General features: G+C 47.3%; 6 protein-coding genes across 6 annotated transcripts; 3 read left to right on the top strand and 3 right to left on the bottom strand.

The window, feature by feature from the left end:
- Nucleotides 1-117: 117 nt before the first annotated feature.
- Nucleotides 118-2,932, top strand: TRV_00252 (annexin ANXC4; the record flags this gene model as incomplete). The annotated part of the gene is made up of 2 exons (XM_003025566.1): nucleotides 118-2,535; nucleotides 2,597-2,932. 2 exons carry the CDS (start codon nucleotides 118-120, stop codon nucleotides 2,930-2,932), a joined length of 2,754 nt encoding a protein of 917 aa, XP_003025612.1.
- A 574-nt stretch (nucleotides 2,933-3,506) lies between these two features.
- TRV_00253 (uncharacterized protein) lies at nucleotides 3,507-4,100 on the bottom strand (the record flags this gene model as incomplete). The annotated part of the gene is made up of 2 exons (XM_003025567.1): nucleotides 3,507-3,837; nucleotides 4,030-4,100. 2 exons carry the CDS (start codon nucleotides 4,098-4,100, stop codon nucleotides 3,507-3,509), a joined length of 402 nt encoding a protein of 133 aa, XP_003025613.1.
- Nucleotides 4,101-4,504: 404 nt separating this feature from the next.
- Nucleotides 4,505-5,604, top strand: TRV_00254 (uncharacterized protein; the record flags this gene model as incomplete). Its single annotated transcript, XM_003025568.1, has 4 exons — nucleotides 4,505-4,809; nucleotides 4,962-5,060; nucleotides 5,132-5,365; nucleotides 5,427-5,604. 4 exons carry the CDS (start codon nucleotides 4,505-4,507, stop codon nucleotides 5,602-5,604), a joined length of 816 nt encoding a protein of 271 aa, XP_003025614.1.
- Nucleotides 5,605-5,799: 195 nt separating this feature from the next.
- Nucleotides 5,800-6,791, bottom strand: TRV_00255 (uncharacterized protein; the record flags this gene model as incomplete). The annotated part of the gene is made up of 3 exons (XM_003025569.1): nucleotides 5,800-6,236; nucleotides 6,292-6,511; nucleotides 6,567-6,791. 3 exons carry the CDS (start codon nucleotides 6,789-6,791, stop codon nucleotides 5,800-5,802), a joined length of 882 nt encoding a protein of 293 aa, XP_003025615.1.
- A 271-nt stretch (nucleotides 6,792-7,062) lies between these two features.
- TRV_00256 (uncharacterized protein) lies at nucleotides 7,063-8,577 on the top strand (the record flags this gene model as incomplete). The annotated part of the gene is made up of 2 exons (XM_003025570.1): nucleotides 7,063-7,196; nucleotides 7,260-8,577. 2 exons carry the CDS (start codon nucleotides 7,063-7,065, stop codon nucleotides 8,575-8,577), a joined length of 1,452 nt encoding a protein of 483 aa, XP_003025616.1.
- Nucleotides 8,578-10,536: 1,959 nt separating this feature from the next.
- Nucleotides 10,537-12,110, bottom strand: TRV_00257 (uncharacterized protein; the record flags this gene model as incomplete). The annotated part of the gene is made up of 3 exons (XM_003025571.1): nucleotides 10,537-11,301; nucleotides 11,381-11,621; nucleotides 11,815-12,110. The coding sequence occupies 3 exons, from the start codon at nucleotides 12,108-12,110 to the stop codon at nucleotides 10,537-10,539; spliced, it is 1,302 nt and encodes a 433-aa protein (XP_003025617.1).
- Between the last annotated feature and the right edge of the window lie 4,625 nt (nucleotides 12,111-16,735).

Here is a 16,735-nt window from a genome sequence, read left to right on the forward strand (position 1 = left end):
AGCCATAGCCATGTTCGCAGGGCCTCTCCTTCTAGGGAGAGGGAGAAACCGTCAAAAAAGTACTATGACTATGACTCGTATGAAGACGAAGTCTCTCGGCGGACAAGCGCGCGACGCATGTCTACGCAGTATCGAGAAGTTTCCCCGTCCGATGATGAAAGATATCGGCCATCAAGGAGCTCAAAGTACTCTACGCAAGTACCAAACGATCACTACTATCTCTCCGACGAGCATGCACTAGCTCCTACGGATAGATATTCTTCTAGTTCGAAGCCATCCAAGAGCAAGCGGTCAAGCTACATTTACGACTCTCGCTCGGATATTGACGCTGCTCCGGCCACCAAGCCGCCGGCTGTCGCTTATCCTTCGCCACGGCCATCCCGACTACATGAGCCAGCATACTATTCAGAGTCGGAAGATGACCATCTGGCATATGGTGAACCTTACGACTACCCCCTTGCTAGAAACCATCACCGTCGTTTGCGGTCACGATCAGGATCCCGTGGCAGGCGCCCGGCAAACCCAAAGGTGACATATGATTCAGACTCCAGCTATGAGTATACTAAGGAGTATACAGCGGATCGGCGACGGTACTCCCGCAGTAGAACCAGGGAATCGCCGCGACATGGAAGTTTATTTGAGCCAGAACAAGCTCCTGCGCCCGCCGGCTCCTCTCCTCGAGACGAGATGCCTCCTATGATACAGAAGACACAGAACTTTGGACTAAGCAGTACGCTGGAAAAGCTGAAGTCGCAGCTTTACCCATCATCCGATACTAAGGACCGCCAGTTTGATGAGAAACCATCTGACATTGATCTCAATGCATGGGCTGAAATCCCCGAATGTGAACGTGAAGGCTATGTTCCACCAACAGCTGAGAAACAGTCTGCTGCAGCTCCCCAACCACATAATGATAATCACAATAATCATTCCGAGGTGCCAAATATATATGCCAATCTTACCCAGTATTACCAACTGCAGCAACAGCCTATGGTAGCTTCCACCGCTCCAGTGGCGACAGCCCCAGAGCTGCCTCCCCGCCCGCAGACCTCAACTTATACTCGCCCTATTCCCAGTGTGATACCAGGGGCAACTGTCGCCAGCCCGGCAACATCCACTACCCAGTATCCTAGCATTCCTGCTGCGCGATATGTACCTCCACAATACAGTCAAACGCCCGCTACTGTTCAGACATTGGGCCCGAAGCCAGAACATAAATGCGCAACCTCTACTGGACATATACCTACAAAGCAAACATACAGCAAGCCAGATGTTTACCAGTATTCTGTACCTGCGTCACAGATCAGATATTCCACCCAGACACCCGCACCTACTGCTGCTGCTACTACTACTACTAACTCTAATTATACTGCTCCTCCTCCTGCTACTGCTGCTACTGCCGCTGCTGCCGCTACAAATCCTAGCAAAGTCCAATATGCTCCGGCTCCTGTTACCCAGCCGAAGCAACCTTCATATCTAGAAATAAAGCCGCGTCGTCAAACTGTCTCCAGCAAGCCAAGTAACTTGAACTTAGCTCCTGACAACCAAATGAAGATACCCGGCAGTTTCCCAGATGGTGCCAACCCTCCAGCCAGCCCACTCCTAGAGCCTTATAAGGGTACATACCAAAGTATATCCCCCATTCAATGGCCAACATCCCTTGGGGATGATGCCTTGTCAGACATGGAGCCTCTCAACGGTAAAGAAAGCAGGACTTTAGGCCGCAAGAGAAGTAAGAAAGACAAGAAAAAGATGGAAGATCCTGGCCTGGAACTTGAAATCCGTAGGAGATTGTCCACCAGCTTAGGCCCGAGCGTGATCAAGGAGATTGCACCTAAGGAAGCTCAGGTGTACGTCTATGACCCCAAGGATGACGCGAAACTGGTCCATTCTGCCCTTAATCATTCCAAAATCAATGCTAAAACATTGATAAAGATCCTTCCATACCTCACATCTGATGAGATTCTGCATCTTCGTGGCGCATACAAGAATCTAAGGGTCATGACCAGAAAGGGGGTGAACATGGCCAAGCATATCAAGATGGTGGTCCCCGGAAACTTTGGTAAAGTATGCTATGCGACTGCCTTGGGGCAGTGGGAGTCGGAAGCTCTGTGGGCCAATTTCTGGTATCAATCGAGCCGTACTCGGCATGAACTCCTTATCGAGTCACTTATTGGGAGACCCAATGCTGAAATCAAGGAGATCAAGGCTTGCTTCCGCGACAAGAGATATCAGGATAACCTTGAGTTGTGCATGCAGACTGAGCTCAAAGCAGACAAGTTCCGCGTTGTTATTCTACTTGCTTTGCAGGAGAAGAGACAGCCTGACAACGCGCCCTTGAACGTTGACTTGGTTCGCAGGGATGTTTATGACTTGCATCGTGCAGTGACCTCAAGAGACGGAGGCGAGACTGCTATGATACAGATTATCATAGTAAGGGGTAATGCGCACCTTCGGGAAGTGTTGCAAGCATATGAGATGACTTATCGGGAGAACTTTACGAGGGCTATGCTCTCGAAATCTCGAAACTTGGTGGTACGTATAGCTTCTTTGCTTTATTCACCAGCCGTATACTGACTCTATTTTTACCTTATAGGGAGAGACATTAGGCCATATTCTAAACGGTGTTCGTAACCGGCCCATGAGAGATGCTCTACTCATCCACCAGGCTATCACAGAGTCTGGCACTGGGCGTGACCGTGCTGAGCTGCTTATTTCACGCTTAGTCCGTCTGCACTGGGAGCCACATCACTTGGAAAGAGTCAAGTCCGAGTACCGTCGAAAATACGGTCGGTTCATTGAAGACCATATCGAGGAAGAGATTATCGAGGTTGGAGGTGCTGGAGCCCATGAAAAGAAAACTGAATGGGCCGATTTCTGTGTGGAGCTGGTTAAGAGTTCGAGTTTTCATGTTGAAAACGAGGAACCATGACTGGCCGGTTACTTAATGATAATATTTGCCTTGCTAGGGTTGCTCATTTTCATTTCCTTTGGCATATAATCATGGTCTGAAGACGAGGGACGATTGATGAAGCGAAGCCAATACACTTCTTTATACGGGTTCCATGTTATCTGCTGCGTCTTGATTATTGGAGGTAGAAATTTTATATTTACCAAGAGCCTTACACTTTAATGCCTTCCAAAAGCTACATGAAAGGGCTATTATGAAAGCCGTACAATTACGCTGGTAGAGAAAATGACAGCCATAGTGTACTCCGGTGGAAAGAGGGTCAAATCGTTAAAATGGCTCAGTGCCTTGTATATCATGAGTGCCTTATTCCCAATTAATAGCCGGAGTAATGGTTCCGGTACGTCCGTTGCAGCGACAAGGGAGAAAGGTACATTGTTATCCTTTCCTATGCTCCTTGGAACGACCTTGGAAAAAACAAAAACCTATAGAACAAGAGAAACCCCCTCTGGACCCAGGCTTTTGAAATTTGAGACAAGCAGAGAGAAAAACGTGTGGTAGTGGTATTTTCAATAATTTCGTTTTTTGGATTCTTAAATTAAATGGTCGTCTCGTATGGAAGAGGAGCAAGGGTCTCTGGGGCGTTTCCTTCCAGGCTCACTACTCTGGCCTCACGGGGACCGACGGGCTGTCTCTTCAAGTGGACATGGACACCCTCCTCCTTGGCCTTGCGCTTCTTGACAGCGTTCTCCTTGACACGGTTGAGGAACTCTTCTCGGGATCGGGAGTGGTTGATGTGCTCGATGCGGACGTTCACTCGCTTCTCGATGTATCGGTTACCGACGCGCTTGTAGATTATGACACCAACGGCGGACTTGGTGACGTTGTATACGACGCCGGTCTTTCCGTGGAAGTCCTTGTGTGGCATACTAGAAAACGGAAACGTTTTAGTAAACCAGGTGCTACTATCGAATTATCCTTCTCCATTTCTCGATCATTGGATCTTCCGCCTCTTCTATTATTTTATTTCTCATGCTCATCATATTCTTTCGGACCAGAAAGTCGTATAATCGAGGCGAATGGATTTGGATCAACACGGGTGGAATTGATGGTCAACTAACCCCTTCTGAACGGCACCGTTGACCTTGAGATCAACAATATCACCGACACTAGAGACGTATCGAATCAGCATGGCAATTCCGCCAATATCATCCGTATACACATCATTCGAAAGGGCCCGTACCGGTAGGTCTTCAGGTAGGTGGACAGCGGGATAACACCCTTCTTCTTGAAGTCGCGAGAAAAGGCATACTATTCAACACATCGTCAGCTTCCCCTGTACCGCCCACGGAGTCGCAACAAAAGCCGGAGCCAAAACGTACGCGAGTGCCCGCCCTCAAACCGGCTGAGTGACCCATCTTGACGGCTGGATGAAGGGTTGTGTCGTTGCTGGGAGTTTGTCGAGCCTGGTGAAGTTGCTGCGCTGCTTGAGATTGTCTTTCGACGTCGCAAACTTCTTTTTCGCTTAGCGTGCGCTTTTCGGGCGGCTAGGGCTGCAGCCCTAACTAGTCGCCCAAACGGGAGAAGCGACCGCTTATGTCAGCATCTCCAGAAACACCCAAAAAAACCTCGCGAACTTTTTCGTTTCTTCGTTTTCTTCCTGTTCGCATCGACAAGTTCTGGTGTGCAGCTCAGCCTTCGACAACTAATTCACCATGGCTCCGTACGTTGATGTCCCCCCGACGAAGAGAGATGGAAGAGATTGAGGGCGCTGGATGCGTTGCTAACATGTCTGTGTTCATTGCAGGCGCGCATACTCCAAGACCTACAAGGTCCCACGTCGTCGTAAGTATTGAGCTATTCTCCAAGTTGCGATTTGAATATTCTGCAGGAAAAAAAAAGTATTCGACTGAAGTGCTAATGTGTTCTCTTTCTGATAGCATTCGAGTCGGCTCGTCTGTTAGTACTTCCCGGCCACTGAGCAATTAGCTTGCTTTTGCTTATGTCGTTGGTGCGAACTGTTCCTAACCTGCGCATTTTCGCCTATTTCTAGTGACTCCGAATTGAAGCTGGTCGGCGAATATGGCCTCCGCAACAAGCGTGAGGTGTGGCGTGTCAACCTGACTTTGTCCAAGATCCGTCGTGCTGCTCGGTATGGTTATTCCCTGGAATTTATGGTACCAGTGATATCAGGAGGTGGAGACTAATAAGGAGTGGCTGCAGTGAGCTTCTCACTCTTGACGAGAAGGATCCCAAGCGTCTTTTCGAGGGTAACGCCTTGATTCGACGACTTGTCCGTGTTGGTGTCCTCGACGAGTCCCGCATGAAGCTCGATTACGTGCTTGCTCTTAAGATTGAAGATTTCTTGGAGCGCCGTCTTCAGACTTGCGTCTACAGACTTGGATTGGCCAAGTCCATCCATCATGCCCGTGTTCTTATCAGACAGAGACACATCCGGTACGCATCCATGTCGCACTGATGCATATCTCATTGGGCTATTTCTAACGTCTATCAATAGTGTCGGCAAGCAAATCGTCAACGTCCCATCCTTCGTTGTCCGTCTTGACTCCCAGAAGCACATTGACTTCTCCCTCACCTCTCCTCTTGGTGGTGGCCGCCCTGGCCGCGTTAAGCGCAAGAAGATGAGAGCTGCCGAGAAGGGTGATGACGAGGAGGAGGAGGAAGACGAGGAGTAGATGATTAAAAAAGAGGATACAAAATAAAACAAAATAATAAATGGATGTCGCTATCCAAAATACTCCCATGTATATCATGAAATACGACTTATGACCAAACCATTCAATATACAATAGCGACCATTTCCCTTTATATACATACCTTGTGTCTGATCAATAATCCAACACCTACTTGAACTCGCATAGAATGCAGGGTTATACTAAGCTTTTCAGTATTTGCTCTGCCCCTGCATACCATCGCCCCATTTCTTCAAGCCCGTCACTCTCTCCCTGGAGTTTCCGTCGTTGCGCCTCCTTGGCTTGCGCAACAACTTCATTTCTCTTCTTTTCTAACGCAGCCAACTCCCTCTCCAATGCTTCTGCTTCTCCCGTTTTACGGACTAATGCTGTTTCTGAAGACGCAAGCGTTCGTTTCAGGCTTGTTAGTTCAGCATCCTTATTTGCCAAAAGTCGAAGAGTGGCTTCAAGCGGGAGGTTTTGAGATGGAGATAGAGATGATCGTTCCTGAAGCTGCGCTGATTGAGCATCCCGCAACCTGGAAACTGTTTCTTCGAGGTTCGTAATTGAAGCCGGTAGCTCTGAAAGCTGTGTGGTCTGTAACTGTATATTTTCATACCCTGTGATATATGGGGCTAATTAGCTCAATTGTGCCAGGTTTTAGCGAGGAACATAGGCGAGTGTCTTTACTTTTTGCTAGGTCTCTGCTCATCTTTTCCATCTCCTCGACTGATATCCTTACTTCCTCCTTTCGCCGTTGCAACTCTTCCTTTATTTGTGCGAGTTCCGCTTCCAGCTCGACATTGTCACTATGTGCAACGACTAGCGGTGGATCACCAACAATAGCACGTAGAAACTTCTCTTTCGTGACTTGTTCGAGGTATGAAAATCGGAGCTTGGAGAATAGTTCCTAAAACCATTGTTACTTAGTCGTTTAATTCAAATATTTTTAACGGTAAATATACCTTATAATGTGTCAGATCAGCTTCTAATGTCGCCGGTGTTGGATTATCATATGCGTCCGTAGACACGTCTGAGGTACGCTTTGATGGCGACCTCTCCGATGCTGCGTTCCCATCTGATGTGCCGATTGGCTCGCTGATTCGAATGATTGCAAGGGAATCTGTAGGTATCTCTTTGTCTAGAGCCTGAATCTGCGCCAGCGCATCAGAGTAAACAGTGTCAACCATTGTGCGTGACCACCCACGTTGACTCCAACGTCTCTGCGGGTCCTACTTGTCTTTGTTGTCTCATCGTCTAAGGAAGTTGATATCGCGGAGTGAAGATAAACATTTAAGCTTATCGCGATAACAAAAAGTAAACAAGCATTGTTTGCATTGTTTGACTTTTCTTGGCTTAGTCAGCGTTATCTTGATATCGAAAAAGTTCCAGCTTCAAGCTTAATGCTGACGACGAAAGACAAAAGGCAGTTTGACGAAGCAAATATCAATACGCCAGATCATGTCAAGGTCCAGAAATGAAGGTATAGACGCGGACTACAATGATGATGATTATGTTGCCCAGCTTCTTGCTAAAGATGCGCGGGACTGCTCGCGCAGATACTCAGCTCTTGGGGTATACGGGCCGTCAAAACGGTAGGTATTATTGAAATTACCTCCATCCTTGAAAGTATAGATCTAACCAGTGTGCTACGATAGATCTATTAATGGCGCCCCAAAGCCAAATACACGATTTTTAAAGCATATTCTACGCGAAACAGACAGCCACAACGAGAATTTAAAACGGAAAGAGGAGGAGGAGGCGAGGCACAGAATGAGGACTCTACTGGATGGAAGAGGCAAGCCATCTCGGTCTTCAAGGTCAGATGGGCGAGATGATCGGGAACACAAACGTAGGAGAGTTGAATCTCCCGAACGACGGGGCCAAAATGGAGTAAGACCTCATCACCGTGACCGTGATGGAAAAAGCCGTATTCGAAAAGGAGAAAAAGAATACAGGCATTCCGATGGCGATGGTGATACGATATCCAGAGCACGAAAGCGACGTCATCTGGAGGATAGGCCAGATAAAGAGGATACAGTGCGAGAATCCGGACCCAGTGGACACGACAGGAAGGGTGAAAGGGATCATCATAGGCGGCATCAACGCGCCCAAGAATTGTCAAAATATGAATATGATCATCCACCAAGAGATCAGAGAGAGAATTCTAGCCCCCGCCAGAGCAGGGGTGACAGGAGGGCGCACGATCGCCATGAAAGATCTCGCAGTCGGTCTAAATCCCCAAGTAGGACTCACCGCCAGAGGAGACGCAGCAGGAACCGAGAGGAGAAAATTGGAAAGCACAAGCATGTGGAGGATAAGGGTGGCAAATTGCGCGCAGATACCCATGCCAGCGCTGACAAGAAGCCACCGCCGTTACCCCCACAGACATGTGCTGAAGATGTTCGAAGCAGGCATATGTCACCAAATGATGGAAGCAGCACATACTCTGATGATTCAGACCCACTGAGCGATCTTATTGGTCCTGCACCACCCACGGCTTTGGCGGACAATAGTCAACCTATCCAATCTCGTGGCCGTGGGGTTTATAGAACCACAAATTCGAGTAACATAGACGCCCATTTTTCGTCAAACTATGACCCCTCGTTGGACATACATCTTGAAGATGACAATGCTGCCAAGGATGATCATCCAGGACACATCCGCCCTGTACCAGGTCTTTTAAACCCAAAGGAAGCAGACAAGCATGCAAATGATGACTGGGATATGGCGCTAGAGGCACTGCGGGACCGTGAGATATGGAAACGGAAGGGTGCGGAACGCCTACGAGAGGCTGGGTTTGACGATAAGGTAGTGGAGAAGTGGGAAGCAAACAAATCCTTTGCTGGTTTAGGCTCGAATGACTATAAGGAAATAGAAAGTGTTAGATGGACAAAGAAAGGGGAGAGCAGAGAATGGGACCGTGGGAAATTTGTTGATGAAAATGGCCATATATCTGTCAAGGCGCCCTGGTAGGCACTACGACGCAAACACGGGATACTCCTGCCTCCTCTCAAGGTAGTAGGACAAGAGTTAATGCTCTCCCTGAGCATCCAATTCCATGAGTTCTCCTTCAAGCTAAGGGAGAGCCACTCGACTAATAGGAAATACGAATCAGGACGAAGAAGTCCCTGGGAGTTTAGTCTTGCCGCCCTAGATGCCACTCAGGGTTTGAATGGTTTCTCCATCCCGTTATTTCGTACAAGTATTGAAAAACGCTTATGCTGTGTACCCAGCCGTATTTTGCTATATGCTTTACACCCACGATAATCCGACATATCATTGGAAACCTCATGCGGAGGGCATCTGCAAGTATCCGCTGAGCAGACCATCAAGCCTCTGCAGACTGACTTTTAGAGATACTGAGGAAAAAGAAAGCACGGGGGTGAATGCTTCAAGGTCTTTGATCATCTTCAAATTTCATGGACATACAACAGCTTGGCTACAGTACGTCAGTACCAAGTTTGTTAATGTGTCATTTAGAAGCAAACAGTTCCCATAGGCCTATCCGGACTCCGGACCAGGCCGACTGGGTTGTGTCCCCCTCCAATCCAATGAGAGTCAAGGGACATTATCTCTGAGGACTTGATACAACCTGTGGAACCAGCACAGCACTGCATGATATATGGGATATATTGCATCCCCAGACCGTGTTTGAGTAAAGGAGCGAATGTTTGCCCGCCGTAGACATTTGAAGTGACAGACAGGAGGGAAGAAATCAACAGCGCGAAGTGAGAGGCATGCTGTACTACAGATGTCATCGCCCAGTTTGTTAAGGCTACAGCCCCCCGGAGTCCCAGGCAGCCCAGATTTCAAATCTCAATATAAGGACATTATTGCTTTATTGAATACAACAATGAGCAGACCATCGGGTATTAAATAGTTTTACGCTTGGTGGGATGAGGGCATACTATGGGAAGGGAATGTATAAATCATCAATTAAGGGCATATGTGCTGGTAAAAGGGAATAAACAATTAGGATCTATATATCTATATACAAACATAACTAAAGTATAACTAATGGAATTGAAAGACAACAAAATCGAAGGTGTTGAAAAAAAAAAAAAACCTTTTAATATGCACCTTGTTAAATTCATATGATATGAACAAGTCTAACAAGTCTAGGATAGTGAGCGACAAAGCCGAACGTTGATAATATTCCTAACTAAACAAAGACAAGAGTCACATCATTATCAGATCCTAATTCCTCCTTTCGTGTTAAAAAGATCGACAATAATTCCACTCCGTAGCGGGTTGCCGCGTATCAAACGAGTGGCTGCATCATAACTCGCTAACATTGTAAAACGACTAGCTAGTTAAGCCATCAAAAAAGAAAAATATAGTAGTGTGAGGAGCGATGTAAACATTAAATGCACGACATTCATCATTACCAAGCTCATATTCAGAGACGCCAGTCCTAAATAGGCATCGGAATAGCATTGAGTTTGGCGTAATATTTTTCTGATTTTCAATATTTTTGCCTTCTGCTGGGTAGCTTCAAACATGGTAGGGGTATCGAGTATAGTCCAGGCTGTCTCTAGAAAATTGCCCACGCAACATCTCAACAGTTGGCAGACCTTTGTCTATATTAGGATGTTTGGTGCAAAGTTTCAATCCACGTTCAACGTTGAATGTTTTGCATTGACGGACTAACACCAACCATTTGGATATCCTACTGGGCCTGAACTGTGTTGCAGAGGATACTCCAACTTGTTCCCTTTAGGCTTCCGGAGCAACAGAAAGAAAACTAATATAAAAATAGTTGGTATGGGTTGTTATTCCAGAGGTTTCACCTTTCATTGGTGATGTTCAGCGAAAGTATCATCTGAATGAAATATTCCAGCCAGAAAGAGCGAGCCGAAAAACCGAATTGGGACAAGTAAGAGGTGATATAGTGCGGAGGGAGCTGTCAGGCAGTGGTTTGTCAATGTACTTTTACGGCGAGACCTTGCGCCTCCAATGTCGAGTGCTTTCGGAGTCAAGGTCTATGTTTACGGATTCCATGGCGGTGAGGAGACGTGAAAGGGATCCGACAGGTTGCATGCTTGTGAGTAGCGCGAGGGCTGAGAGGGAAATAGAAGGATCTGTAGGTGGTCGAATAGTAACATATGGAGTCCGCTCCTCATCCTCCATAGGCGGGCCCTCATCCGTCGATGATAAATACTCGATATCGATGTCCTCCAGTCCAAGGAACTCAACTACCGCCTGATCCGAAAGTTTGCTGGAGAACTCCACCAAAGCTGTTAGAAACTTAATCCAGTAAACCATCGTGTCTGGGTCCAAAGTTCCAATCTGCTGCCGAAACTCAATAGTCGGAGATTTCCGTTTTGGGGCTGGATATGACTTGGGCCGAGGCGGTGATTGTGGCTCAGCTGGGGGAGCTGGCATAGTTGGCTCAGCATGACCGTTCGACGTCCCCTTCCCAACCTTCACTTCAGCCGTTGGTTCAGGTTCGGGGTCGGAAAATACCGGCGGTGGTATATTTAAAGAATCAAGTAATGGATTGAAATTGAACTTATAATACCACGGGCAATCTGGCGTCAAAGTTTCATCTGGAGGTAGTGGACTCATCGCTCGGATCACTGATCGAATGTCCATGCATGTATTAAAGAGATGACGTGCCAATACCCTTCTTGGGGACTGTGCTGGTAGGTTTGGAGGCTGAAAGTAAGGGGTCTCAATAGAGGATATAGATTCGGGCTAATTGAAGTAATGTCAGCTGTTTTTTCCAAACTAGACGGCTGGCTGCCAGCGAAGGACAAGGAGGTCCATGACTTACATCCTGAGAGCGATCGCGGTTGCCGATGAGAGTAGGGGGAGGGTATAATTTAGCATCGAGCAATCGATCCAGGGCTGGTTCATAAACTAATAAAATCATTGCCAAGTTCCGTACTGTGTGGAATGGAAAGGAGGAATCTGGGTCAACTCCGTTGCCGACGTGCACATGGATGCTGGTGGTATTGTTCAACTCAGAGTATAAACTTATCTCTCTCGCGGAGATGGGATTATACCGGCCCATCCTAGAAGAAAATATCCGTTGGAGATCATTTTCCCAGTGGGTCGTGCGTGCCCAATACGGGGGAGATATAATTTCTATGGGCTGACATTCGTCTAATATAACCATTAGTCCAAATGCCCATTCACATCCAGATTTGCCCTTTAACCGAAAAAGGCTGGGATAACGGAATATGGGAATACTCACAACCTACAAACCATTCTGGATTCTGGGGTTGTGCTGTAGCATCTGTAGTTAGAGTCCACTGGGCGTAGTCTATATATTTGGCGTCACATGGGTATTTTTTCGACTCGACGACGACCTTGAATTTGGAGCCGAAGCCATCGGGGCCAGATAGTCGTAGGTGTCGTAGTCGTCCACTTAACAGGCTTGCAATGCAACCATGGACGAGAATACCGTTAAAAACAGGAGACTTGAGAGCAGCATAGAACTCGACCTCCAGACCGAGCGTGAGCCTAGATCTTAAAGGGGTTCCAACAGGTGGCGGTGCCATTTTGTAGAAGAGACACAAGGATATTAGTTAAAACGTAGGTGCGGCAGCAGTCAAAATGGGAGGGAAAGAAATCATCCTCCAGCAAAGGTGAAAGAATTGACTCTATGAAGTTGAGGAACTTGGAAGATTCAACGAGACAAAAGCCTTAAACTTTCACAATATGAACAGGATGTAGATGGGGCTTTTGAGTAGGGTGTAGCGTATTCAAAACAAAAGTTGGCCTTCCACAGAACACATATAATATGCGGTAGCATTGCCGGTAAGAAATGGCAATATGTCCACAATCTCAGAAGGGTATCGCAGTATGTTTCGAAACAGGCCAGGCTCTGTGCTGTTGTATGCTACGCCACAATGCACACTCCCTAGCGTCCGTCCCTTATCTGTCAAAATTCACCCACCTCCATGCACCTGCTGCCCTCCAATGATAATAGAGGCTTGCCAATCTAGGTGTCTCCCATTTGCTTTTGGGCTTATTCCTTTTGTTGTATCCTGCGTTTGGCGGCCGCCCCCTCCCTTTCAGAAACGTGGGACTCCAGCTTCCGAAGGATTGACTGGTAGCGAAGCAGTGATACTAATAGGACGCGAGTGCTGAAAAGAAAAGAAAAGAGCGAAAGCAAACGCAGGAGACAATCCGGGTACAGGCAGGATAGAAATAGGTACTACTATATGTTAGTATGCTACAAATCAATAGGACAGCAGCCCGACTAACTGCAAATAACAAATATTTGCAAGAGGGCGCAACTTTAAGATATTAAGAGAGGGATGATGCGATCTGCTTGCGAGGGTGAGGTATCCAGAATGCGGTGGGGGATATAGAATGGGCCTGGGCGCTTCTGTCAGCCTCTCACTAGGATCCGCAGCTCGACACCCATAGGAACGAGCGGATGTAGGTGTCGGTGTGTGAAAAAAATTTGGGCAAAATGACAAAGCATGGAGGTAAATACCACAAGGCGGCGGGAAGATAAAATATAAATTGCGATAGACGAGGAAAGTATAAAAGGGGGTAACGGTGAATGGGGTAAAAATAAAAGTCTCTCTCGAGAATGAAAAGCAAAGCAGAGAAGAGCAGCGCAAGCTAATAATAAAAAAAAGAAAGAATACATACATAGAAAGGAAAAAGTAAAGAAACCAGAGAAAAAGCAACTTGAAAATAAACGAATTTAAGGTAAGACCACAAGATAGTTTGTTAATTCGCAGGCTGCTTGATTGGAAAGTTCCGTAAAACAGCCGCTGGTAGGATAATGCTTCGGAGTCAGGTAGCCTCCTTCGATTCCAGTGGGGAGTTGCTTGATCGATTGCGTTTGTGGAGATCACAGACAGACGCATAGAGGAAATGCTGTTGAAATGTGACGAAACGGCGGACTATCGCGGTAAGACCAAACGCAGCCAATGGCTTATTCCGAATCGGGGTGAATGCATATGTGACCGGTCATGAAAGGTGGACGAAGAAGAGGGTATTTGGAGACGGGATATCTGTCGAGATAGTTCGAAGATCGGACAGGTAGTCAGGGAGGATATCGAATACTTTTCGAAATACTCCGTATTCCTGAATGTTTATTGGTCATGAAGATCATTCGTGATTGAATGACTTGAGGAGCGGTAAAGAGGGCGAGACCAGAGCTCGAGCCATGAGAAGACCGAAAAAGGAGGAAGGTAAAGAGTGCGTGAGAAGAGAAAAGAAACTATCCGAGCGGTCTCCCCTTGCGAGGGAAGAAACCCTGACCTTGCGCCTTGCAGTTCCCCCACCTTAACCCTTGTACTATAAATATTATCAGTATCACCTAGAGGTTGTATTCGCAGGATTGGCTCGATGTTGTTCATTTTCGCAATCCCTAGCAAAGGTAAAAGCGGAGGCACATCATGTGTGATGGCCTGGGGAGGGAACGGTTTGGTCTAGAATTCTCCCATCCAAGAAGGTTATTTTTGGAGAAGAACAAAGCAAAACTAATTGCTCCACATTTAGTTTGTTCTCAAAAGAATTCACGTCTTCGGGTTAGAAGGCTCCGTCATATTTCCCACTGCATACAGTTGGCTTTTTCCCCTTCATTTCCCAGATTTGTCCGAGTGCTCTGAGATACCTGGGCTTAACGAAGCCGCCCTCTTCTCACTAAGCCAACAGACTAAAGTTAGCTCCACCATCGGTGCCAGGATGGCTAGCGATGGATAAAAAAAAGGTATCGGCAACTAACTAGCTAGCCTGGCGTGTACTCCAGATGCTGTACATAAACAATCAGATGGCAGTTCGCCAAGATTGACCAACAGCAATTTTCTTTTTCCTCTTCTCGTTTGTGGTGTTTTCTTTCCTTTCTTTTTTCATCTAGTTGACTGTCACCGTTCTGTTGGACCAGGGGGGGAAGAGGGGAAGAGAGTTTGTGCCTTTTCAGTGGACTGATTTAAAGGCCATCTGCAACTCCCGGCCGATCCGGATAAGACGCACCTTTGACATCGTCGTCAAATTCACTATCACTTTTTTTTTTTTAGCTTACGCCACAGCGCTCTGAACTCTTGGTTCGCTTTTTTTACGACAAGATGTGTATGCAAGTCTTATGTGGACAGCCAGCGCCATTTTAGTTCAAACTACAGGCATCCTGTGTCAACTTGACGTTTCTTTCGTGTTCGTTTTATATTCGCTGTTTTTGCTGTAAGCCGCCAACAGAGATACCTTGCACCGTATGATATCATGCAGGCAACGACGAGGTGAGATTGATGTCGTTGAAGCTGGTGAAGCCATGAAGTTGAAGGTCGACGTTGAAGTTGACGTTGAAGTTGACGTTGGCGGCTGGAGGTGACCGATTACCCTTTTGGGCTCGGGCCGAGAAACCTTCCAGCGAGGCGGATTAAATAATCAAAACCAAACTCTCTACAAACAACAAACAACAACAACAGACAAAAAGGACAGCAGACGGCAGAGGATGCAAGATACTACAATGATCAGCTAGGACTAGAAGATAAGCGGGTGGGTGATGAGTTACCGAGTCCTATAACCCCCGACCAGCTATTATAATGGGACATGCTTGAGGTTGGGATGCAAGTTGACCCCTGGTGCATACATACGAGCCCTTTCCCCCGCCCATCGTTAGTCTACAGCCAGGGTCCGTTATCGACATGATATATATTGTACATATATTGTAACTAACATATAGCTTCGTTCGATCACTAACTAGTTACGAATGCTTGATGTGCCGGGCTCGCATCAGCGAAGGCGGTTCCCCTGTTGACACCTCCACCTGGCCACCTGGCCGGTCCTTGGTGGAACAACCTTCTATAACCCTAGCGAAAATTTGGAATACTACATACTTAAACCTCTGGGATACTCGCAGAATGCATAACTACCTGCTTCTACCTCAGATGTGTCATGTACCCGCCCCCATGCCGGTTGGCCTATCTATACCCAAGCAAGCAACCGGACCAAACAATTGTGTACCGCCCAACACCAAGCCCACTTCCAAGCCTGTGCTGCAAAGCACTAGTTCTTTGCTGATACCAGGTAGCCCCCTTGCACAGTCTGGTCTAGTCTATTGAAATCGGAAAGATAGTGCATTGCAGACAGCTATAGCCGGTCATCTGGTTGGTTGGTCTTATTGGCGAATTCCCGTCATTCCGGATCGTTGGTATTGGCCGGATTGGTCATGATTGCCGCAGCACAGCTCTGAACTTTATGGGGCTTTGCCTTGGTTGTACGTGCCTGTCAGCCCCAGGCGGACGGACGCGTGATGGTGGAGGCCTAGGGAAGCTTCGCAAGCCATCAGGAAAACAAAACAAAAAACGCTCAAAAAGCAAATTAGCTAACTATAACCATGGAGCAAAGATACACGCTTTACTTTCTTTTTCCGTTGTTCCTGGCTTAACTCTGCTCTTCGTCGCTTGCTTGGTCCGCAACCCTTCTAATCGGTACCCTAGCCCACCAGAGAAATTGATAGGGCACGGCATCTGTGGACCAGGGTATCGGCTTTAGCCTACCCAAAATCCTGGGCGAGCGGGAGTTAGCCGTGCCGGTGCCGTTTGGATACCTGTTCTAGCCCATAGCGGACAGACATGCTTTTTGTGAACAACGAGAAGAGACCGATTGAGACAGGACTAAGATAAAGGATGATCGAGTGAACTTGAATCCGAGGTACAGCCGAGTCTACATACCCGAAGTAAAAAGGAGAAGATAGGCGGAATAGCTTTGCGTTTCTTCAGCTTGCAATATCCTGGCAGCAGGATACATTCAAAGAGTTAACTCTACTTCTACCTACTCCTACATGTTCTCGTGTATATGGGGGGAAGAAAGATGCCACCCTCCCTTAGCAACTGCCTTTCTCCGCTTTACACCCTTACCTACACGACAGGGTGGCCTTTCCACTAAACTATGCGTGACAACCACTAGGATGCCATGGATACCCATATCACTGCCGCGTACATGTACGTACGATCGTACCTGCAACAACGCACGTATCCATGTACATGTACTGCGCCTACATCTTGAAGGAAATAACAATCGAGACCACAAGCAACGCCCGGCAGCTGTTACCACTTACATACAAACATATGTACATTTGGCCAATCCATCTCCGCCTCCTCCGTTTCACCCCCTCTTCCCTGCGTCCCGTCTCCGGGAAGACGTAGAGGACATGATACACAGG

This window comes from Trichophyton verrucosum, assembly GCF_000151505.1.
Source record: "Trichophyton verrucosum HKI 0517 chromosome Unknown contig00019_1.f1.exp, whole genome shotgun sequence".
NCBI lineage: Eukaryota > Fungi > Ascomycota > Eurotiomycetes > Onygenales > Arthrodermataceae > Trichophyton > Trichophyton verrucosum.